At 42.4% G+C, this 24,267-nt stretch overlaps 1 protein-coding gene across 1 annotated transcript in view; it reads left to right on the plus strand.

Annotated features, from left to right (window-relative positions):
• HMCN1 (hemicentin 1) overlaps positions 1 to 24,267 on the plus strand; it is a 291,005-nt gene that overhangs the window by 40,493 nt on the left and 226,245 nt on the right. Inside the window, exons 2-5 of the mRNA XM_063134738.1 lie at positions 200 to 270; positions 5,145 to 5,303; positions 7,785 to 7,907; positions 23,969 to 24,140. Coding sequence (XP_062990808.1) covers positions 200 to 270; positions 5,145 to 5,303; positions 7,785 to 7,907; positions 23,969 to 24,140 — 525 coding nt within the window. The remainder of the gene's footprint in view (positions 1 to 199; positions 271 to 5,144; positions 5,304 to 7,784; positions 7,908 to 23,968; positions 24,141 to 24,267) is intronic.

Genomic DNA, 24,267 nt, shown 5'->3' on the forward strand with positions numbered 1-24,267 from the left:
TACTTTCTCACAGTTGGGCAATTGTTCTTGTAGAGCTGCCCAAATGGGACAGTATTTCACAAAGAGCCAATCTGACATTCCTTCATTAAAAAATAATAATCCACGTATTACCTTGTTTCTCATGTCAGATTCCATGATCTTGAAGCTATTAACGCTGTGGATTTCTCCTGGGAATTGAATTGTTTTGTTTTCCTTTCAGAAATTGGTCCTGTAACAATTACCACAGATCCTAAGAAATTTCAGTATGAACTCAGGGAGCTCTATGTTCAGGTGAGTGGACTACTTCCTTCATAAACTGATTTTTTAAAATAATAATTATTATTATTATTATTATTTATTTATATAGCACCATCAGTGTACATGGTGCTGTACAGAGTAGTTTTTATACTAAACTAATTAGTTTAGTATAAAAATAGTTTAATAGTTTAGTATTTAATAGTTTAGTATTTAGTTTAGTATTTAATAGTTTAGTATTTAATAGTTTAGTATAAAAAATTAGTTTAGTATAAATTAGTTTTTATACTAAACTAATTTATTTCCTCAGTGTTCTAGTTTAGTATATGAAGGGAGTGTTTTATTTGGGGGAGCATTCAAAAATATGACTCACCACCTCTCCACCTAGGCCGGATCTACACTACTGCTTTAAAGCACAGTAGTGTAGATCCGGCCCTATAGTCTGAAGAGATAAAGTTGATTCTACCATGTCAATTTACCAGATTGTTCTCTTTTTGTTTCTTTTTCTGGCATTTTAAAACTGCCTTAAGAAATGATCTAATCAAAAGAGTCAATTTTAAAAGGACAGCTGGGATCCAAAGAACAATGAAAGTAGTTCTGTGCACCTCAGGAGGCTTTGGGTATGAGCACACTGGCCAAAGAGATTTTGCTGACTGAGGCAAAAGATTATTACCTCACACCCATTCCACGTACAGATGCTGACTGCACTGGGACTTGACTACCAGTGATGGAATAGCATCCACTTTCATGCTTAATGGCAGCCGGTGTCATGTCTAGCCCTGCTCCTCTTGGGTTGGGGGAAGGTGTTTCAAGTGATCAATCAGAATCAGACTCTGAAGTAGAGGAGACAGCGCCAGAAACATGCCAGATTATACCAGTGGAGGAGGCAGCTCTCACAAGCTCTTCACTAGCTGGGAATGAACCTCCTCCAGAGCTTATCTCCTCAAGGGTAAACACCACACAGCCAGTGGGAAGCCAGTATTCTTCCAAAGGAGAGGGCACAGAGAGATTAGCCAATCTTAGAGTACGCTGCAGACTAAAACGGGCGGAGCTAAAGGAAGGTGAGAGGAAGTTGGCCTGGCTGGCATCTCGTCAGAAGTTGCATCACAACCAGTCTCTCTGAAGTTAACACATTTTGGGAAAGGGCTTTCTGTTTTAATTGTCTCGCTTAATCTCCATAGTTTTGCCTGGAGGAAAGTTACTAGAGATTAGACTCCCTTCAGGTGGGAAGGGATGTTTATTACTTGAATAAAGCTTTGTAGATTACTTAGCAGACCTCGTTATTGTCTCCCAAGAAGGAGGGAGGTCTTGGGAAACACGACAGCAGGCTACTTTAGGAGGCATATGACAGGATGCAAGGTACCCACAATTCTGTTCTCAAACAGAAGGGAGCAGTTGCAAAGCCCCCCCACCCCAAGAGCAATAACCAGGGTCTACTCACACTATTCCCCAGTACCTGCCACTAGAGGCACTATCCTCACTCTTCCCTATGGTAGAGCCAGCCACAGGCATGAGTTTCTAAAACAGCATCCCTTCCACCACCAACCCCCTTTACTTCTTTGCAAACAAGCTGCACTGTATAGAGATGTGTATAGTAATGGTTAAGAGAATGAGTGGATAAATTCCTATTTTTAAACATCCCTAGTTTTAAACTTTACTTCAATACTCACTAAAGCTTGTTTCCTCAGCAGTGTGACAGCCGTGTACATGCTCACTATGATGTTGGGGGTTGGAGAAGGAGGGGATTGTTTTACATGTAGTTGCTGAAGGTGAAACCTAGAAGGTCAGTTGGTACAGTTTTCTGTCTGCTCTCTAGATAACCAAATTATCATTGTTGACATTACATTTAGACCTAGTTAGACCTGACAACCTAGAGCAGGGTTGAGTATGGTTTGAATATGGGCTGTAATTGAATTGTAGGTTGTTGTTGAATCATGGATTTATGTATGAATCTTGCACTTATGGTTTTATTATGGGTTATTAACCATGAGCAACACAGTTCATAAGACAACAACAAACCCTGGGTTTTCTTCCTGTGAGTTGCCTTTGGTTAACAAGCCACAGTTAAACCATAGTGCAGGGTTTACACTTAATGACAACTCACAATTCAACAACAACCCATGATTCAAAACAACCCATACATAACCCATACTCAATCCTGGCTTGTTGTTAATTGCAAACTGGGGCAATAAACACGGTACAATACATTCCGAAATCCCAACATTAAATAGAGTGATACACAAAGTTGCGACAGGAAGATGCGAGAATCTTTTGCTGGAGCGATGTTGTTTCCGGCTTTGATCCAGAGGGAGAGGCGGGTAAGAAATAAAATAATAATAATAATAATAATTTGTGTGGTTCTGGAAAGAAGGTTCCCTTTCTACTCAACCTGCCCCAATGACGTATACACACAGAACCAGAGATATGGAAAACTGAAGTAGAAGAAAGAATGAAAGGGAGACATGTCTCAATGGAACAGACCATAGTACATAGGAAAATAACTTTCATGGCAAAAAACAAACAAAGACTCAGATTCATGCTGCAGGGAAGGAGAAAACAATCTGTTTTTCATTAGTTAAAGGGAAGACAAATTAATGTTATAATTTAATATCTTAAGAACACTAAGGCAGTGGAACAATTTTCCAAAGGAAGTTTTTGAGCAGTCTTCGCTGAAGTCATGACGATCAAATTTGAAAGACCTGTTGATGAGGGTCGTTTAGGGATAATGCACATCAGAAAAGCATGTGCTCTATGTGTCTGGGGAAAAAGTGTACAATACCATGGGAGAAATCTGGTATTCCAAACCCCTGGTTAAAGAAAAGAAGAAATACACAAACCAGTTCAGAATTGCAGGTGAATGTATGCACAATGGGAACACCTATACTACAGATGTAAATTGATTTAGAGCATCCTTCCTTACTTGGTGCCTTCCAGATCATCCCAAGCCAGCAAAACCAATGATGGTGCTATCTAGGGATGATGGAGTGTGTAGTCCAGCACATCTGGAGGTCACAGGTTGGAGAACGCTAGTTCTGAACCTGTTTTATAGTGTATGTATGTATGTATGTATTTCATATTTATACTGCCCAACAGCCAAGGCTCTCTGGTGTAATGGTATCCAAGGTAGGACTCCTGGGCATTGCGGTCCTACCTAGAACTGCAATGCCAAGGATTCATCATTCGAATACCGTGACACCTTAAAACAGGTTCTAAAAGAGCTTTCCGCAACCCGATGCCCTCTTTTGATTGTATAGAGGAGTCATGGTGTGAACAGAAAGAGGGCTTTGCAAAATGAGCATTTTCAGAAATGCAATATGACATTGCATACAACAGCCAAAGTCAAGGCAGTATAGTAATTTATCAAAGGGAATGTTTGCTTACGCAAGCAGACAAAAACTAGTAATACGGGCTATATTGATTCATTGCTAAAGGCAGAAAAAGCATTGCCAGTTCACATCAATAAAAGAAGTGTTTCTTTTTAAAATGCTCATTTCCCATTTGCTTTCTGGCTGATGGACCTTTTCTGCTTGGCTATCCATTCTAAAGTCGGAAGCTACATTTTGAAGAACCTTCCAAGCAGATTAATGGTTTGAGAACAGATATATTACATTTAGCTAACAAATAGCTTGTATTTGTTTCTCAATTTGTTTCCCTGCCTTTTCACCAATTGATCATCAAGGCACCTTACAATACTATTTAAAGCCAATAACCAACACCAACCAGAAAACAGGACACAGTAGTGAGCAATGAAAAGTACTTCTGTATTATATCCAGCCCAAGGCTTAGGAGAAGAGAATGATTTTGACCTGGGACCTTAAACATAATGCAGTAAAGTCCCTGAAAACCACATTTAGAGGACATCCACTGTTGGACTATCACCAGAGCCTGTCCCTGGTAAGCCACCCATCTGACTTCCAGAGAGCCAGTGTGGCGTAGTGGATAAAGTGTTGGACTGGGACTTGGGAGATCCAGGTTCTAGTCCCCACTCAGCCATGGAAACCCACTGGGTGACTTTGGGCCACTCACAGACTCTCAGCGCAACCCACCTCACAGGGTTGTTGTTTTGAGGATAAAATGGAGAGGAGGAGGATTATGTATACCACCTTGGATTCCTTGTTGGAAAAAAGCTAGGATACAAATGCAAAAACAAATAAACAAATAAATAAATTAAGCAGGACCTCAGCTGAAGACTGTAACAAATGTCATGATTTGTACACATCCAATACAGATAATAGGGATTAATGATGAATTTAATTTTAACCAGGACTTTTAAAAATACAGAAAATATATTCAAATTTGCACACAGAAATTGTGGCTTGGATCCTGAGAAAATTTAATTTAAGGATTGGCCAAGCATGGTATAGAAGAAGCCACCCTTCTGCTCTTGCCTCATCAATAGCTAGGGCTCTTCTGGTTCTACTACAAGGCTTTCCCCTCACCCCAACTGCATCACAAGCCTCCAACCAGCAATTGACCTTGGGAACTCCCTGGGTTAGAGAACACATGTACACTCCAAGTCTGGATTTGGGTAAGAACATAAGAAGGGCCATGCTGGATTAGACCAAGGGCCAGTCTAGTCCAGAATTCTGTTCACAGTCTGGCCAACCAGCTGCCAATGGGAGACCCACAAGCAGGAATTGGTATACATAGGCATACTGCCTCTGATCCTGGAGGTAGAATATTACCATGAGGACTAGTAGCCCTTAGTTATCTGCTATGGCTATCTACGGCCATTGCTTCACCCTGCTACTATGAAACTAGATTTTCGCTGAAGAATTTGAGTCTCCTCAGATGGTTGTCTATGTAAGGAGGAACCTTCACCAAACAATTCAATTGTTCATGCTTAAATCAAATGCAGGAAGCAGAATGAGAAATGTTTGTTTGTTTTCTCATTTGCCAATTATGAACAGGGAGGTGGTGACTGTCCAGAGATGAGCATTGGAGCAATCAAAATTGCTCTAGAGATTTCTCTTCCTGGCTCATTCATCTATGTGTTTACTGATGCACGATCCAAAGACTACAAGCTGACGCATGAAGTCTTGCAGCTGATTCAGCAGAAGCAGTCACAGGTAAGGAAACATCTTCTAATCCTGGCTATTTCGAGCCTCTGAATTTTGCATTTCCACCCAATGATTTTTATGCAATGTATCACAATATGGCTAAAATAGGGTGCTAACTGTGCAATCCTATGCATGTGAAACTCATCAAGTGTAAGTGTATATAGGATTCCAGCCTGAATTATACAGTTATGCAAGTTCAATGATGCCCCCGGGAGGATAAGATTGACTGGAATCGCCTCTCCAAATTCTTAGATCAGAGGTGTGCAGCCATAATTCAGTGGGGGAAGGGGACAAGATGACACCCCCACCGAGCTCTCCATAGGCTGTATGATGTCAGGGGGGCTGGTCCTACCGCTTGATGGCAGGCATTTAGCCATGCCCCCTGACATCAGAAGTGGCAGGGCCATGCCCCCAACATCATTTGGTTCCTGGTTCATTGAGGAGAGGATGTGGGATAGTGATGCTACTGTTTCGCAATCCCTTTGTTAAGCTTCATCCCACATACCTGCTTCCCTCGGATTATCCCCGTAGCGCTAAGCTTTCGCGGTTGTTGTTGTTTTTGCTACCGGGCGACAGTGAGCCTTTGCATACCAGGAAGTGAGTTTAAGGGAGGAAATGTAAAAAATCATAAAAAATCAACGGATGACCCAATTCAATTTAAATTTGGTATGCTTAAAGCTCTCCCTGATATATATTGCTGTGCCAATTTTGGTGTCTTTATCTTTAAAGCTTGCGCAGATGTAAGCATGTCTTTAAAATCCTGCTCCTGTGCCCCAGCGGCGGCTCGGATGATATGCTCAAAATGTAGGGGTGAACCTTTTTGCTTTATTGCACAATTAAGGCAGGATGCATGCATGGGAGTACTTCACAATCCAAGCAGATTATAAGGCGGAAAACTCCTGCGTCCTTTGCATGCAATTCACAGTGATTGCACAGTATAACACTGGTGTGATAAATCTCGTTATTTCCAAGCAATGCAAGCAATGGGAGGGGAAATGTATTTCCCCTAGGCATGGAGAGAGAGAAAAATACAGGAAGCCCCACCTCTCTCTGCACTTTGGGCCTATTGACTCTTGCCAGCAGGACATAGGAAAGAATTTATGGGTGTCTGTCGCTATGAAATCTGGCCCTTTGGTGGCCCGATGGACTCCTGGCAAGTAGCTGACTCAGCTTGCATTTGCTGGCCAAGTCAAGGTTTTTTTACCCCCTAAATTTGGGAGCTTTTGCTGGTTGTTTTTTAAAATTTAAGTAAATAGAAGTCAGCAAGCAAATCACGCAAATTACAACCAAATTTTGCATAAATAAGCAAATTGCACCCGGCAATTTGCGCCCATTTCTATTCATGTAATTTTTTTTTAAAGCTTGGGAGAATCCCTGAGCTGGCCTGACTCAATGCAGATCAAGTCAGGACAGCTCGCTGGGAAATGAGCCAAAGTTCTTGGAACGACTCCCCAGATGGACTCCTCCACCCCCTTCCCCCACAGATGGATTCCTTTGCCATCCCTAGAAAAGATTGGAACCTCTTGTGCTGGAAGCTCTGCTGAGAGAACCTTATAGGACTGTTCTCCAAGCCACAAATCAGGGTTTGTCCAACCCCAGCTACAATTTCCTCTATTTCTGATGTTCAAGCATGGCTGGTCCTATGATAATGCCACTGCCCATGCGCAAGAGTCCTGAGGGTTTGCAGAAGCACAAACAGACTAGTGAACCACCCCCTGCAAAATAGCCCAGTGAGTAGTGAGCATGCTCAGGGGACATGCTCACTACTGCCTGTTGTTAGGGGATGCGTGGAAGCAGACGACTGGGTGGGAGAGGGAAGGGAATGGACTATCACAGAGGAATCCAGCATGGCTGACTGCCTGGAACTCCAAACAAGAGCATTTCACACTGCAATAGTTCATTGCAGCCCACATGTGGAATTACTAATATTTTCCACTGATAATGTCCGGTCCTTGCTGCACCAAAGGGCTAAACCCCTTGCCTGGCATCCTTCAGCATATGTCCAGAAGTTCCTGCTGTTATTGATTAGAGCTGGAAGTCCCATTGGCAGGTCTGTACAGGAAATATGACCTGGAGCCTGCAGCTGGATAGGCGGGAAAGAAAATAAAGCATCTTGAAAGCTGGGGGTAATCGTTTCCATTTTTTTAAACCTCGATTTGATTGGGATCTTCGTTTGGCAATTCCAGCAGCTTTTTTGCTTAAAAACCAAACATATTATGACTAATGAAAACTTGTAATTACACAAGGCCCTAATGAATGTTATGAAATAATGCAGCCTATCATCCTACTTGCCAATATGATACTGTTCTTCTGACACTTATTACGCAAATTACTTGAGACTGAAAATGTTAAATATAGCTTATTCCTTTAATGACATAATGTAAATTTCCTTCACCTAATTGCTTTCTGACGCTTTGCTTTTTCCATTTTATTTTATTTTATTGCATGTGAGGGCTATTTAAATCTCTCTCTCTTTTTTAAACCGTATAGGTGGTATTTGTTCTAACAGGAGACTGTGATGATAGATCACATATTGGTTATAAAGTCTATGAAGAAATTGCATCAACAAGTTCTGGTCAAGTTTTTCACTTGGATAAAAAGCAAGTCAATGAGGTATGATGAGAGAAATTTCATTTTGATCTCTGTGGGATATTTCTGTTTCATAGAATCATCAAATCAGAGTTGGAAGGAGCCATTTAGGCCACCAAGTCCAGGAATCTAGTTTAAAATATCACTGACAGATGGCTGTCCAAGGCCATAGCTAGACCTAAGGTTTATCCCTGGATCGTCCAGGGGTCAAACCTGTTCATCTAGGTGACACACAGGGGATCCAGTGCTCAGGCAGGGGCGAACCCTGGATGGTCCCAGGATAAACCTTAGGTCTAGCTGTGGCCCAAGTCTCTGCTTGAATACTTCCAGCAATGGAGAACCTACCATCTCCCTAGGCACTTGTTTCCATTATCAGACTGTTCTGACCTTTAGATTTTTTTTCTGATGTTCAACCAAAATCTGCCTTCCTGCAACTTAAGCCCATTATTTTGTGTTCTACAGTTTGTGTGATGGAGAACAGGTTGCAATTATCTTCTGTGTGACAGCCCTTTTGGTACTCCAAAAGTGCTGTCATATCTCCCTTCAGTCTTATCTTCTCAAGACTTAGCATACCACGTTCCTTCAATCTTTTCTCCTAGGGCTTAGTTTCTAGTCCCCTCATCATCTTTGTTGCCCTTCTCTGAACCAATTTATCTGACTTAGAAGTGTTTATTTATTAGCTTTGTATCTTGTCCTCAGGATGGCATACATGAAGCAGTTCCATTTTATCCTTATGCCTGATTGTTCCTCAGTTTGGATAGAATCTGTCCTTCATTTTAAACTCCACAGAACATATTATTGTGTGGCAATGCAGAGTTTACCACGCATGGGAATGGTAGGATCAAAGCTGTGAGCTAGATCAGCATTTCCTGAACTTTTGATAGTCCACCCCTTATATTTCTGTATGAGTCCCTGACCTGGACTTATTTCATGTTTGGAAGGAAGGCAAGGCTAGAGCTAAAACAACAAAGACTCTTGTGGCACCCTGCATTTATTACAGAGGCCACTTCATCAAATGCATCACCTGTTATCGTCATTGCAGGGATAGAGAGATAGAGATGTAGAAACACAGAAGTATGGAAATATAGATAGTATGGGTGTACAGATAAAGAGAAAGAATGTGAATAGTGAGATCAAATGGCGATAATTGCAGAAAGTGCATCACATTTATTTTTATTTTTTTAATGGCAAATGAATAGTTCTTTCATGGCACAGTGTAACAATCATTGAGTTAGGCCTAACAATTTGCTTACATTGAGCAGCAGTTCATCACTTGGGTGAAATATACTATTTTCAATAATAACAATAACAATAACAATAACAATAACAATAATGACTTCCTATATTAAAGCTATTCACAATAAAAGCATTTTAAAGGTGAGCTATAAAGACACTATAATCTTGTAACTCTTCCAAGAAATTTCAGGTTCCACATTGTTGTTATGGACAATAGCCATTTCGCAAGCTTCTCTTGATTGAATTTGCCGAATCAAGAAGTCACATGTTGTTAATTTGGGTAATCTGAATCATCTGCCATTGTCGTAAACATTCCCTTCGACTTCCCAATATACACAATATTCCATCAGCTGTCTCGTGGTCTCTTTCAGGAAAATATAAATATCTTAAACAACAGCAACAACAAAAGACGCTGGAGTGTTGGTTTATGTAGTTAGAATTTTGACTGCTTTCTTGTTCCGTGCATGAGCTTCAGGACATTGTGATCATGAACTTTTGGATGATTGTTTGCTTTTTTGGTGGCAGATCTGTGTATGTTGTACTTGGAAGTGTTGTGTCTGTTATAACAGGGTTTTATTAAATAAATTGAAACTGGGAATTCGTGTAGCTTGCTCTTCCACACGTGACAGGTGGGGATCGGGCCCGGCTTTCTTACAATATATTTCAGGGGTCCAGAATCTCTTTCAGCCTGAGGGCCAAATTTCATTTCAGAGTAGCTCTCAGGGGCTATATTCTAGTGGTGGGTGGGGCCCAAGGCTAAAATCAAAAGACACCAACCTATTTTACCTTCAAGCTCTTACTGCCAGTAACTGGGCCATAGAAGAGACATTTTGACATTTTAGAAAGGGGAAAAATTAAACAAAAGCCGGGAAACCACCAATTGATAGGTGGTTGGGGAAAAGGCGTGGTCTTCTAGGGAACACTGGAGGTCTGGATTTGCACCCCTACTATAGTATAGAGCAGTAGTCTTCAAACGTTGTGTTATGACCCCAAAGCGGCAAAGCTGTTGCTGCCATGTTAGGCATGGAGAAAATTGTGAAAGTGGGTCCCATATTGCAGGTTGGGAGTCTGAGGTGAGTCTTGGGTTTGGACCAGTTGAAGATCACTGGTATAGAGAACATGGAAATTAAGATACTACTAAGTATATATTCTAACAGCTTTTCTCTCTTTCACTGTGAAGAGATTTTCTCACCTTATTTAAAGAATGATTGTATGCAAATGTATAGGGTTCAATGACAGGTTTGGTACATCTTGGGTCTGGGGGTCAAGTGTTTGCTAACAACATAAAACAGATTCATAAACTCATGGTTCTCCAACAGGAGTAAAACTGGTCATACAACTCATCTTTACATGGAATTCACCATAGCAAGATGAAATCAACATAGCAGAGAGAACAATGGCAAATGAGTTCATCCTGTTTATTTTATAGCAGGGTTGGGGAACAGTTTTCAGCCCTATTTGCTTTTGCCTAGGATATTGGGGGCAGGACCACTATCTAATGTGGGTGTGTCCAGAGCCCAATATGGGGCCTCCATTTTCACACACAAATAGACCCACACCCCATTCATGCACTATAGTTATTGAATTCAATATGTTCTTTAAGAGCAACTAATTTGTTTTAGGATTCCCACTGGACATATCCATACTACACACTTAAAACAGCCATTCCCTCTTCCCAGGATTTCCTTGGAATTATAGTTTGGCATGGTATGGTGAGAAGGCTAGCTGTCCCCTGTAGCATCCACAATTATCTATTTAGGAGTTCTAGTAACATATCCATAATTATACAGATGGCTACAACACATTAAATTGGAACAATCACATGTACATGAAAAACAGGTTGATGGAATCTGTTAGCTACTTAGAACAAACTTTACAGTTCCTTGTTTATAAAACTTGGAGGAAACTATTTTGGTCTGCTATTATATTTTCTTTTTTAAAAAATATTAAGTTTTCCATTTGGAAACACTAATAAAACAAAATTAACAAAATCTGTCTTATGAAAAAGAATGTTTATAAAGGAGAACTTGCTATTTTTTTAAATTTCCAGCTGACACGGGAGCCTGGAGCAAATTATTAGTGGAAAATGTTCACTTGGGGCCTTGCTAGACGAGGCCTTAGCGCGCCTTGAGAGCCGGTTTCCCTGCTGTGCGTCCACATGACGCACAGGGGAATCCGGCCCCAGGCTGCACTGAAGCCTCCTCTAACGCGCCATAAGCGAAGTCGCTTATGGTGCGCCTTTTCCGTAGCTCCGGCCTGAGGCCGGGGCTGCAGAACGTCTAGAGACTTCCGTGGCTTCCGTGGTCTGTGCCAAGCCACGGACTTGGCACAGCGCTCATACGAGCGCTGTGCCCATCGGCCCGGGGGGGGGGAAGAGAGGGGCAGGGGGAAGGCCGGACCTGGCAGGAGGGGGGGGAGAGCAGGCATCGGGGATGGCAAGGGGGGAGGGCGGGTGAGAGAGAGAGCGCCTGGCGCCGCTGCCCGAGCGAGCAGGCAAGCGGCGCTGCCAGGGCAAGGCCTGGCATGGGGGGGGGGCGGCATCGCCCGGACAAGCACCTGGCGGCGCCGCCCAAGGGAGCAGGCAAGCAGTACTGCCAGGGCAAGGCCTGGCATGGGGGGCGGCATCGCCCGGACAAGCACCTGGCACCGCCGCCCAAGCGAGCAGGCAAGTGGCGCTGCCAGGGCAAGGCCAGGGACAGGGAGGGGGGGCTTCATTTTTTTTAAAAAATGGACTTACCTGGTCCGTAGTCTTTGGGCCGCACGTGGCCCCTTTAAACTTTTTAAAAAATGGCGGACGCTGCAGGGATCCCGACATCCCTGCGCGTCATGCGTGTGGAAGCTGGGGCGGGGCACGCTAACGTCAGCGTGCCGCCGCCCCGCCTTCAGGCCGGCTTATCCGGCTGGGTCTAGCAAGGCCCTTGGAATCTTCGTCCTTTGTATACATGGATAGTTTAGATTTGTCTTTTGCATAAACAGAAATTATAGATTAATAATCTCAATTCTGTATGTGCAACATGTGTTCATTTACGATGAGTAAAGTGTAGATAGGAGATTGGCTTTGTTAAGGCTTCTCAAAGAGTTCTTCTAAGCAGTGATTTGAATACATGACAGACGATTCTATTGAACATGTACACTTTGAGCTGGATCAGACCAAAATCCAATCCCTCTTCATGCATTGCTTGTGCAAAGCGACAACATGGTTACAAACCGACTGTCAGTCTTAGCATATAGCTCCACCCCCAAAATTGTGGGTTTCCTCTCTGCCTCTCATTTGTTGAGGGAAAACTTCTGCAACAGGAAGCTTTTTCTCTCTATGTAGGCGCCCTGTGCATGTGATTTAGCAGCCTGGAAGATCAGAGTTTCAAATCATGAGGGCATCTTCTATGAGTAGAAAACGTTGCTCACAGTAGCAGTTGCCCCTCAATTGAGGAGCAACTGCTACTGTGGGCAACGTTTAGGGGCAACTCACCCAAACAAGAGGCCCCACAGCTCTCTGTATGCATGTTGCCCTTTTGCATGAGTAGGGGAGCTTCATGTTTATATGCTTCATATGGCTCCTCAAACTCAATTTATTTCATTCTAGGTTTTGTTTCTTAATGCAACATATTTCAGTCAGTAATGACTAATCTTAACCATACCAGCAGATTGATCTCGGCTGACAGGGTTCTGTTTATTTTGACACGGAGACGTATTTTATCCTGCCAAAAATGCACAAGGCCTTTTAAGAGGAGAGAGTGCAAGTTAAAAATGGATCCATATCTAGACGCGGTATTAAATCTCCGGCTTTATTACATTTTTTAAAATGTACTTTTTTTAAAAAAGGGAACAAAATGCAATTTTGAAAATCTATATAAGTGAAGAAACTAACAGTTCAATCCTAGTCATAGATACTCAGAAGTTATATCCCACTGAGTTCAATGGGCCTTACTCCCAGGTAACTGGTACAGGATTACATCTTAAGGTTATAATCCTATATACACTTGTTTAGAAATAAGCCTCATTGAACTCACTGGGATTTACGTTCTGAGTAATCAGCAAGCATTTTTGAAATTATTTTAATTTCAATGGGAGAACCAAGCATGTGCCTCCTCCTCTCACTGCCTTCTCTGGACTCTTTTATCATGCTGGTAAGTTGTGAAATATGTGTAGTTCTTACTTACATTGTTAGATTTGGTATGGTATTTAACTGAAGTCTCCCCTCCTCCAATGAAAGTATTTGTTTACTCGTAAAATGCCCACTGTTGTTCTGACTGGTTTGAAATGCTCCTCCCCCAACTTCACCATGCTGTTGTATGATGCAGAGTGAGGGGGTGGCCTTTGGCAATTGGGGTAGGATGCGAGGCTACAAACAGGGGGCGTGTATTTATCAGTTGAGCTTACCACCTGGGGCAACGGCACTCCTGGTTTGTGCCATTGATGCCCTGCAAGGCTTCAGAGTGAGGGCAAGGATGTGGCCCTCACTCTGACTTCGACATAATGGATGCCACCATGTGGCACCATCATAAAGCAATTGGAGTGAGGGCAATGCTCCCTGCCTTTACTGTGGAGCCTCGTGGGAGGAAAATGGTACCTGCCAGCAATTGGGAGCATGGTCACTGCCGCTATTGCTGCCTGAAGCATGGAACAGCTGCTGGTGACAGTGAAAGAGATGAGCGGTGGGTGGTTTTGTTAAAGCTTTCTCATTCTCTCTCTCTCTCACACACAGATGTACAGGGAGCTCCCACTTTCTATTGAAAAATGCCTGAGAAAAAGCTTTTGGATCAACCCTAATCCAATATGACAGGCAGGATATGCATCAAGGAAGGGCTTATAGTTAGTTAGTGAACAAATGCATCTACAGCCCAACTGTCCGATGCCCTTGGGGCAGTTTACAGATGTAAGAACAGCAACAGCACTACAATAACAACCAAAACAACACATGCAACAGTAAAAATATATATAAAATTTAAACACGAAGATATTAAAACTATTATTTATTTATTTACAATATTTTTATACCCCTACACATCCAAAGATTTTGGAGCAGTGAACAACAGATAGGATCAAAGAAAAGAAAAGAAAAAACCCACCACATTAAAAACAAAAAACAAATGCTATTTTAAAAAAGAAACAGAGGTCTGATAAAACTGACATGTCCGGACATGTCTGGGCAAAACTGGGCAGTTGGTCACCCTATGATAATATCTAAACCTGCTGTATTAATATATTAATATTAATGATTTTCCAGGTAGCCATTTTCCCAAAGGACTTGGATTGTGCATATATTCACCCTTTTCGAAGTCTGTTCAGCACCCTTGTTTCCATTAGCTGTGTCTTCTTTCTGAATTAGTCACGTGGGTGTTCTGAACTGAACCAATTGTTTAGTAGTTTTCTGGCTTTTGTGTAGTTTTTCTCCATTCTGAAAGTCTGAAATGCCTGTCCTGTGTAGTTCTCAGGCTGAAACACACCCCTGTTTTATTCAATGTGTGGGGATGGAGAAAGCGCATTAGACTACAAAAGTGGAAGGAGTCATGCATCACAATTGCAAACACCGAAAGCATTTCCATTATGTGACTGCAAGGAGACAGGTAATGAGGTAACAGCAAGTTGGAGAAGGGGATTTTATTAAGAAGTGAGAGAGAAGTCCTGAAAATCTAAGCGGTCTGCGGCCAATTATTTCTTAGACAAATATGCAATGCTGAACTATGGAATTTAAATGCGCTTGACATATGTTTTCAGTTTAAAAGCCTGTGACAAATTTTGCTCATTCCTCCCCCCCCCCCGTAATAAATGGACTACATTTACATTTAATTTGCAAAGTTAAAAAAAGGACAGGGGAGAAAGAAGGATTTATTATGTTACCTACATAAGAGAACAAATTTCATCCAACAACTTTGAGTCCTTATATACAGCACAACTGGTGAATCAGTTAGCACCAGCATCAAATAAATAAAAAGTTCAGAGTTTTTAACATAGCAGCAGATCATAATTTTTTATTAAAAAAGGGAAAGGTTTAAACATTTATTACAAGATACAAAGGAACTGCTGAGCACATGTGCAACTAGTTCCTTGTGCTCAACAAGATTTGTGTTTCTTAACCAGCGGCCCCTGTTTTGTTACATGGAAAACTGCTTCTGTATCCTTGCATGGCATAAAAACTTCCTACAGAAGACCAGAGATTACACATATGCTTTTTAGAAATAAATAAGAAAGATGAGATAAGATACTGAACATTCTGTGGTCTCCACTTAGATAAAAAAAAATACTGCCTGGGTTGACTACATCCATAACTTGGGGGATAGGGTTCAGCACCTTGGATAGCTTCTTTCAAGTTCTGTCTGGTTCTGACTGAAACCTTGAATAGGTTCACAGCCCCATCGAAATTGAAGCCACCAGCCTTCACTGGGGAGCCACAGTAGGAGAGGGCTGCTGACCTCATGTCTTGTTTGCAGGCTTCCCATAGGCTTCTTGTTGGCCGCTGTAGGAAGCAGGATGTTGGAATAGATAGATCTTTGTTCTGATCCAACTGGGATTTTATTATGTTCTTCAAGGATTCTCCAGGGGCAGCAGAGCTTCAATGTTCTGCATCACTGCTTTTCCTTTGGTATAGCTAGGAGAATCAGAATAAACGTTGCAAAATAAACAAGAGTGGTTCAAATTGCATAATTGATATACAACATTCTCTTGCACTGAACTGTGGTGCATCATCGTCATCATCGTCGGCGTATAGCTATAGGGCCTGCCATACCTTGGAGATCAAAGAGCTCATTGACTGGAACTTTGTACCCTATAGGTGCCCAGCATGGCCAATGGTCAGGATGTTGTAGGACTTTTTTTCTATCTAAACATGCATAGGATTGTGCCCATAGCACCCAGTTGCATATGACACTTAATTTTGGATTCTTTACCCCAATAGTTCATTTGGTTTTAAATGAAAAGCAGCCTCAGATACAGCAATCAGGACTGGCATGGTGAACCGGTTAGCCCTTTCCCATCTTGCCAAAGGTGCTTTGCATTGCTAGTATCTACTTATTTGTTTATTTACCACTTTTCTGTGCTGCCCTTCTGTTTAAAAACTCAAAGGGAAGCTCACAACCATTGTAAAGCAGTAAAATAGAAGCACAGAAATAAATGCAGTAATTAAAACCAACAACAACCCATAAAAAACAGCAGATTTAAAACCAGCTATGCCACATGCACGAGGTGAGCCTCCTTGGGAAGGGCCTTCTAGATGGGGGGAGGGAACCAGAACTGAAAAGGCCCTCTCTCCAGTCACAGCCACCTGTCTCATCTCAGAAGGTGGGGGGGGGGCTCAAAGGAGGGTCTCTGATGAAGATCTTAATGTGGCTCTTGTGAGAAAAGGTGGACCTTTTAGGCATGCAAGACCCAAGAGGGTGTGAGAGAGTGGGTGGGGTGGGCACGGCTCTCTGTATTGTAATAATAGTAATAATAATAAATTTATTTTCTACCCACCTCTCCCTCTGGATTGAGGCGGGGAACAACATTAAATACAATATAGTACATACAGCTGGTTAAAAGAGCATATAAAACAACACAATATTAAAATAACAATCACAACACCTTAAACTTCTTAGGTTTAAAATTCATCTGGGCAGGCCTGCCGGAAGAGACTATTCTTTATGGCTGCCTTAAACTGATCTCTGCAAATGCACATCTCTGCCACCAATGCACATCTGCAGCTGAACTCTGCAAGCAGAAAGGCAGCTATGCAGAAATCTTTCCCTTGCTAAATCAGGGGGAAGATCCAGTGACAGCATCATTTGAAACTAAAGGTTAGAATATGATGTCATGTTGATATCAAAAGGTGTCAGCCAGCTGTAAATGTGATTAAAAAATGCAATCCAATTGACAAAAACCTCTTTATATTGCCTGCTGAGAGGTTTTTAGGCAATTCAAACACATGTTTTTAGAATTTAATTTTAAAGCAAACACTCAGTCTCGGGCTGACACATTTCATCATCAAGTCAAAGCCAGCTGCATTAGTATGTGGTCTACTTAGAACCCAAGTTTATAAAGGCAGAGGGCAAATTAGCAAGTTTGCAGTCCTGCCTAGAGACAAACAATGCAGAGGCAAAAGAAGGAAGTCTGGCATGAACATAACATTTTCAAAAGATTCACTTCAAGTTTGCATACATAAGTGTGTGTGTGTGTGTGTGTGTGTGTGTGTGAGAGAGAGAGAGAGAGAGAGAGAGAGAGAGAGAGAGGGAGAGACAAAGAAAGTTACTCATCACCATCTTGATTTTAATTTTGCCAAAGTCAGTCTGCTCACAGACTGTGTGAAAAGTGGCTTAATTTAATGCATTTGGATGACTGAAATGTGTAACCCACTCTAACCCTTCCCCTCTCAGGAAACACTACAAGATTTTAACATTTCCTTCTTGTCACATCCATTCCTTATCTTCCCAATGCCTAGCCCAGTATTTTCCAAAGTATGTACCATGAGAAAAGTGCTAGAATACTGCAAGAAATAAATGAAAAAAAAATAACTAAAGGCTCATAAGAATATAAGAAGAGCCCTGTTCAGCATCCATTTCCTTATCTAGTTCAGCATCCATTTCCTACAGTGGCCAAACAGATGCTACAGAAAGCCTGCAAGTGGAACACGAGGGCACATGCCCTCTGTGTTATTATTCCCCAATGACTGGTATTCAGAGGGATACTGCCTGTATCCTGGAGGTAAGCAAATCAGTGGTAAGGAACTTGATTCCTAGTATCAGGACCTCTTGCTGGGAAAGATTGTGCTTGACCACATATTTTCATTCTTCATAAGGTACATGCCATTGCCTCAGGTTCTTGTCAGCCAGGAATCAAGCTCATAACCCAATTGATGTAAACCTAGCAAGAGAAGCACTTCTCAAATTTGAGTTAGAAGAACTTATTTGACCGTTTCTCCCCAAAGCTTTACCAAGCTCTTACAATTGCACCTCACAGAACTGGCACCTGGGCTCTTCAAGTAGCGAGACAAGAAGCATTAATTATTTGGTCATCATGAAACATTTGGAGAGAGAGAGAGAGAGAGAGAGAGGTGAATTTGTGTGTTGTATTGACTGGGCAACACCTTCCTTAGATTAAAGTCTCCAGATTAAACTTCCATTGCATTTTCATGTGGAATTCTGATCTCCCAATGTTCCATTTTATCATTTCTCGGAAAGGTACATCTGAAGAGGATAACTTCAGCAAATCTGAAAGAAACAGTGCCTTCACAAGGAGGCAGCAATTTGTCCAAGAACACCCAGCAGTTACTTGTATCGAATTTGTATTTTGAAATGAGCTCTTAAATCCTCTTATGCATTGGATCACGGGAGAAAAGGAAATAACTGAAGGGAGAATGGCAGAAATATACAAGAACATTACTGGCATGCAGGGGGTGGGCATTTTGTTTTAACAAAAAACATCTTTGCATGAAGAAAATATTTACGTAGTCTTGAGCAATGGTGTGCCATTTCATCAGTTCCACAGAAACGTGCATGCTATGTGCTATCGCTCACATCTGTGAATAGCTGAGAGAATGTACAATGCAATTGGGTCTGAGCCTGTAAAAGCCTGAGCAGTACTACGAAAAACATCTTCAGCTCCCACTAATAAGAGTGTGGAAAAGGGCAACTAAAATGATCAAGGAGCTGGAGCAAATCCACTATGAGGGGAAGTTACAACAGCTGGGATTGTTTAGCTTGGAAAAAAAGGAGGCTAAGGGGAGACATGATAGAGGTGCACAAAATTCTGCATGGTGTGGAGAAAGTGAATAGGGAGACATTTTTCTCCCTCTCCCATAATACTGGAGCCAGTGGTCATCCCATGAAGATGATTGGTGGGAGATTCAGGACAAATAAAAGGAAGTACTTCTTCACACAGCACATAGTTTCAAGTATGGAATTCACTAGCACAAAATGTACTGATGGCCATCAATTTGGATGGCTTTAAAAGGGCATTGGATAAATTCCTGGAGGAGAAGGCTATCAATGGCTACTAGCCCTGATGGTTATGTGCTACCTCTAGTATCAGAGCCAGTAAGCCTATGTACACTAGTTGCTGGGGAACATGGGCAGGAGGGTGCTGTTGCACTCATGTTCTCTTTGTAGGGTTCCATTGCAGCTGGTTGGTTGTTGTGTGAACAGAATGATGGACTTGATGGACCCTTGGTCTGATCCAACACAGCTCTTCTAATGTTTATATGTTCTTAGAAGTGAAAGGTACAGTGCCTCATTTTAGCTAGTAACGTTAAGAACTATCCGTATATGCATGGTGGTTAGCCAAAATTATCCAGAATTTTAGATGGAAAGGTCTGGGATCAGTTAGCATTAATGGGATTGTTTGTTATTCCAAAACACAAACACACTTGTGCCCTGAATAAATTTAACTTCAGATTGTATGAAACAAATGCTTAGATGGAATTTTCCAATGGTCTTAATGATTCCACTGGTCTACCAATCTTGACGCTTTCACAAACTGAAGGGAGCAGAGTAGAAGAATTAGACCTTTGTAGCTTTAAAGCACAGAGGTGTTACATTAATCCCTTGGCAGGCTCAATGTGATGACAAAATGACTGCTATACATACTGATTTGTGCAGGGTAGTGAAACTAAGACAGGCACATTTTAAAATCACCTTAAAATATGGCTGGAATCCAGAGCGGTATCCAGATTGAGCACATGCAACATCCCTCCCCCCCCCGACCCTGTGATTACTCTTTCGAAAGATGCTTTCCCCCATTCCTACCCAAGAACCTTAAAATTCCTGCATAGTTCCTTAAATTTCAAAAACGTTTTGGGAATTACACAGAAGAGCTGGCTCAAGGGGGAAATACTACTACAGCAGCCTTCCCAAACCTGGTGCCCTTCAAATGTGTCGGACTACAATTTCCATTATCCCCAGCTGGCACACCCTCATGGTTGGGTGTGCTAGCTGGGTTGTGGTCCAATACATCTGGAAGGCATCAGGTTGGGAATACTGGTACTAGAATGTGCTAGAATGTGGTACTAGAATCGGTGCTATCTTTTCCTGATTTTGCTTTTTTATAGGTCTCATTCCTAAGCCCCAAATTGCTTTTTGGATTTGGGAAAATTGAAAGAACTCTTTAAGAGTAGTGATGCACAGATTTTGTGAAATCTATTCCATCTGCACTTTGTGGCTTGTCAGGTTCCTTTCATTCCGTCATCCACTCTTTGACAGAATCAGATGCTTTCCAATTCCCCAAGTTTGCGTAAATTCGCATGATTTAAAATACATTGCACTGTGCACTTAATTTCTTAGACCTCCCATCTAGACCTCCAGCATAGCTCTTCTTATGTTCTTATGAGGGAGGGAGAGGAATGCTAGGAAGCTCAAAGAGCTGGGATCTAAAGAGTCAGTAACCTGAAGAGCAGGAACTTGAGAAGACAATGGGCATTGGAAAGGTTGAACTGATAAAAGGAGGGCCAAGGAAGAAACGAGGATTAAGGCAAAACTACACACAGAGCTTAATGGCAGGAAGGAAGAGGACAGGCAACTGAGGGAGTTGATGGAGGCAAAAAGTTAAGTCTAAAGGAGCCTTCCTCCAATTCCCATCCAGCATGATCAATGGTCACAGATGTTGGGAGTGGTGGCCCAAAACATCTGGAGGGCACCGGGTTGGAGAAGGCTGCTATAGTGTCTAGACCCTGACAGGAATTCTGCTAGTTATGGCTTCTTGTGTCACAGCAGCACTGTGACCTGGCCAAGAATTTCACACATTGCTTTAAACTAATCATTGCTTTGAACTAATCAGCCAATTCTTTAGCTGCTGGATTAAAAAAAAAAAGGTAGTTATAATAATCTGCTTTAATTGGAGTGTATAACCTTGATGATTAAAATTGGCATTAACTACCTTCTTTGTGGACCTCTGGACTTATTTCATTTATAAAGTGCAAGGAAATAGCCATATATTTTGCATTTTATAGCATGACATAAGGTGTATGAAATGATTGGACTGATAAGGGAGAACACACTAGACCCCTATAGTCTCATGTTGGTCTTGGACAATCCATTTTCCAACAGTCCAGGTTCCATGTGTGTAAAATGGTAATAATTGACTACATATACAAGATTAGTGTGTGTGTAATGGAAATCCAGACTGGAAAGAGCTTGCAATTCTAAATGATCAATATAAATTGATAGAAATGATCAGTGTAGATTCCTTTTTAAAAAGGAAGCTATATATTGCTCATATGACTCATTCTCTTAGTTTTCTGAAAGTGTATTGGAGAAAGAACAGTTTGAGGTGGTGATTCTGATGGTGATTTTAAAAATCTGAATAAATTACGGGTTAATGGGGACAATTCCTACCTGTTGAACTATGCATCTGTGGATGCTCTCCTTGGCCAAGAGAAATTCATTGCTTCACAATATGAGTTCAGTGGAAGTTCTCATATCCGTAACATGGAAGGGCTTTCTGATTCAAATGTTAATGCAGGCTCCTGGGCAAAGGGAGATATTCATGGCATGGTCCTTTACCTCCCTTGAGCAGCTTTATAGGTCCAGTGACTTGCTTTATATGTTAGGCTTTTGCTTCATTACGTTTATCCCCTGCTACCCCCACCCCACCCCAAAACTGAGATAATGTTAATTGCATTTAAAGGAGTATAAGGAATTGCTTTCTATTACATGTGGAAAACCTGTCCAAAAACAAAGAAACCTAAAGCCGCATGTAACATGCCAAGGTTTATGAACTTAAATTCCAGTCTATTTTTAAAGGTTTGGGGCAAGTGTGGTTTTTAACTTCACATCTAGTGTGTTTGATGGAGTTTTTAGCCTTTAAGCCTTGGCCTCACTTGAATTGCAAACCCAGGGGATGTGAACCCAAACTGAAAAAACAGTTTGTACGAACCTCTGTGCGCTGGGACCTGCCAACTTTTGCAGACTTTTTAGCAATGAGAGCATTGGCAGCTGCAGGGAAAATATGAAACCTTGAGTGGTGACTATAAAAACACTGGCAGCACCAAGGCATAACCTGGGAAGTCAGAGGTGAAACTCAGAGGAACCTGGTAGATTGGATGGGGTTGGGACAGAACTGACGCACTTTAGAGAAGTATATTGAGAGCAATCCAGTAGGCAATCTGGTGTCTTCCCGATGTTTTGGACTACAACGCCCATAAGCCTCAGCCGGTATGGCCCATGGTCAGGGATTATGGATGTTGTAGTCCAAAACTCTGGAGAGCACCAGGTTGCTCTTAGAAGAATCTGAACTTTACTGTCTTTTGAGACCCCAAGGCTGCATTGATATATACCCATACTGACTGGGACATAGGGAAGGAGGTGCTCCCTGAGGTACCTAGGACCTAGACTATGTAAGGCTTTAAAGCAGGGCTGTGCAACCCCCCCGATCCACCTCGGAGGCCAATCTGAAGCCCCGAAGTAGCCCTGAACTGCTTCTGGGCTGCCTCTCCGGGCTGAGCAGCTAGCACCCAGAAAAGTCTCCCCTTCTCCACTAACCTGGTGCCTTCGCCGCCTGCCGCTACTGCTATCCTTGCAAGGATGGCGGTGGCAGACAGCAGTGGCAGGTAAACCCCCCTCCCCACTTACCTGCTGCCTCTGCCATCCACCGCCACCATCCTTGCATCCGGCGACTTCCACTGCAGCTGACACATAAGCTCGGAAGTAGGCCACGCGGCCTACTTCCGGGCTTATGCGTCGGTGGCAGTGGAAGCTGCCAGACGCAAGGACAGCAGCGACGGCAGTGGCAGGTAAGCCTCCCCTCCCCCACTTACCTGAGGCTGCAGGTAAGGGATCCACTGAGGTCCAGCTCCAAAGCGCCAAGGTGGCCTGAAGCTTTGGAGCCAATTGGCTGTGGCTTTGGGCCGCCTCGGCCTTCACCCAAACCGCCTCAGATCTGTGATTCAGAGGTCCAAATCACCCCGATCCGCTTCAGATTCGGGGTTCAGATCCGAGGCGGTACACAGCCCTGCTTTAAAGGTAATAACCAGCACCTTATATTTTGCCCAGAAGCAAACTGGTAGCCATTGTAAAGATTTTTAAACTGGTGTAATATGGTCTCCACGGGATGTACAAATACGTAGGATTGCACTGTAGCAGTACTTATCTGATAGAACTTGACTTTGCTAGTTGGACCAGAAAATGACTGGTGAGCAACTCTTGTGGCAGCTGATTGAGCAGGTCACCACTTCTTGGCCAATTTATGTGGAGAAAGAGTTTGCTTAGAACATTCACAGACCTTCAACCAAGGACCCCTGCCCCTGAAAACTCCCTCTTGCATTTAAATTAATTGTTTTCTTTCTCGTATCCCAGTTCATTTTTAAAGAGATTTATGAGACACAGTTAACTTGTCTCTTCCTAAAACCTTAATAGTTTCAAAAGTGGCCTCTCTCAAGGCTAAGCCTATTGAAGTGGATTTATGGATTGCGTTCTATATCAAGATGGATTCCAGGCACTTGTGGGGGAATTAAATTGTTCAAGTAGCATCTTTCAAAAAATAAATCATGGTGGGTGGAGACAGTTTTGTTTGGGATCTAGTGGTTGCCACAGTTACTGTCTGACTGGCCCAGAAATCCCCCAGTCTGTATGGTGATGGTTTGTGGACCAAGTAGACTTGGTTTTAGCTAGGAGGGGGTGCAGATGTTTGGAGTAGGAAATGGGTGGCACTAGTCATCACTTTGGGACTACAGGTCTTTGGAGAAATGTGTTGAGAACTAGCTGTTTGATGATTGCTAAAGAATTTGATTATGGTGTCCTAGGGGTATTGTTCCGCAAAGCAAAGGATACATCCAAACCGACCAGAGAGCTTCAGCTATTGGGCGGTATAGAAATGCAATAAATAAATAAATAAAATCCAGTGAACTACAAAATGGGCACTGTCATCAATATCCTCTTCTCTTGCAGGTACTGAAGTGGGTAGAAGAAGCAGTGCAAGCTTCCAAAGTTCACCTCTTGTCCACAGACCACCTGACTTCAGCAGTAAATGCTTGGCAAATCCCCTTTGATCCCAGCTTGAAAGAGGTTACAGTGTCATTGAGTGGTCCTTCTCCAGCAATTGAAGTCCATGATCCTTTAGGTGAGTTGTTAATGCACTACTTCCTGCAAGGATGGGTGGTGATGGGTTAATATTCTCAGCACCTCAACAAACTGAACTTCCCAGGATTCTTCAGGGAAAGCCATGACAATGTAAGTGATATAAAAGC

The sequence above is a fragment of the Elgaria multicarinata genome, chromosome 1 (assembly GCF_023053635.1).
Source record: "Elgaria multicarinata webbii isolate HBS135686 ecotype San Diego chromosome 1, rElgMul1.1.pri, whole genome shotgun sequence".
Classification (NCBI taxonomy): Eukaryota; Metazoa; Chordata; class Lepidosauria; order Squamata; family Anguidae; genus Elgaria; species Elgaria multicarinata.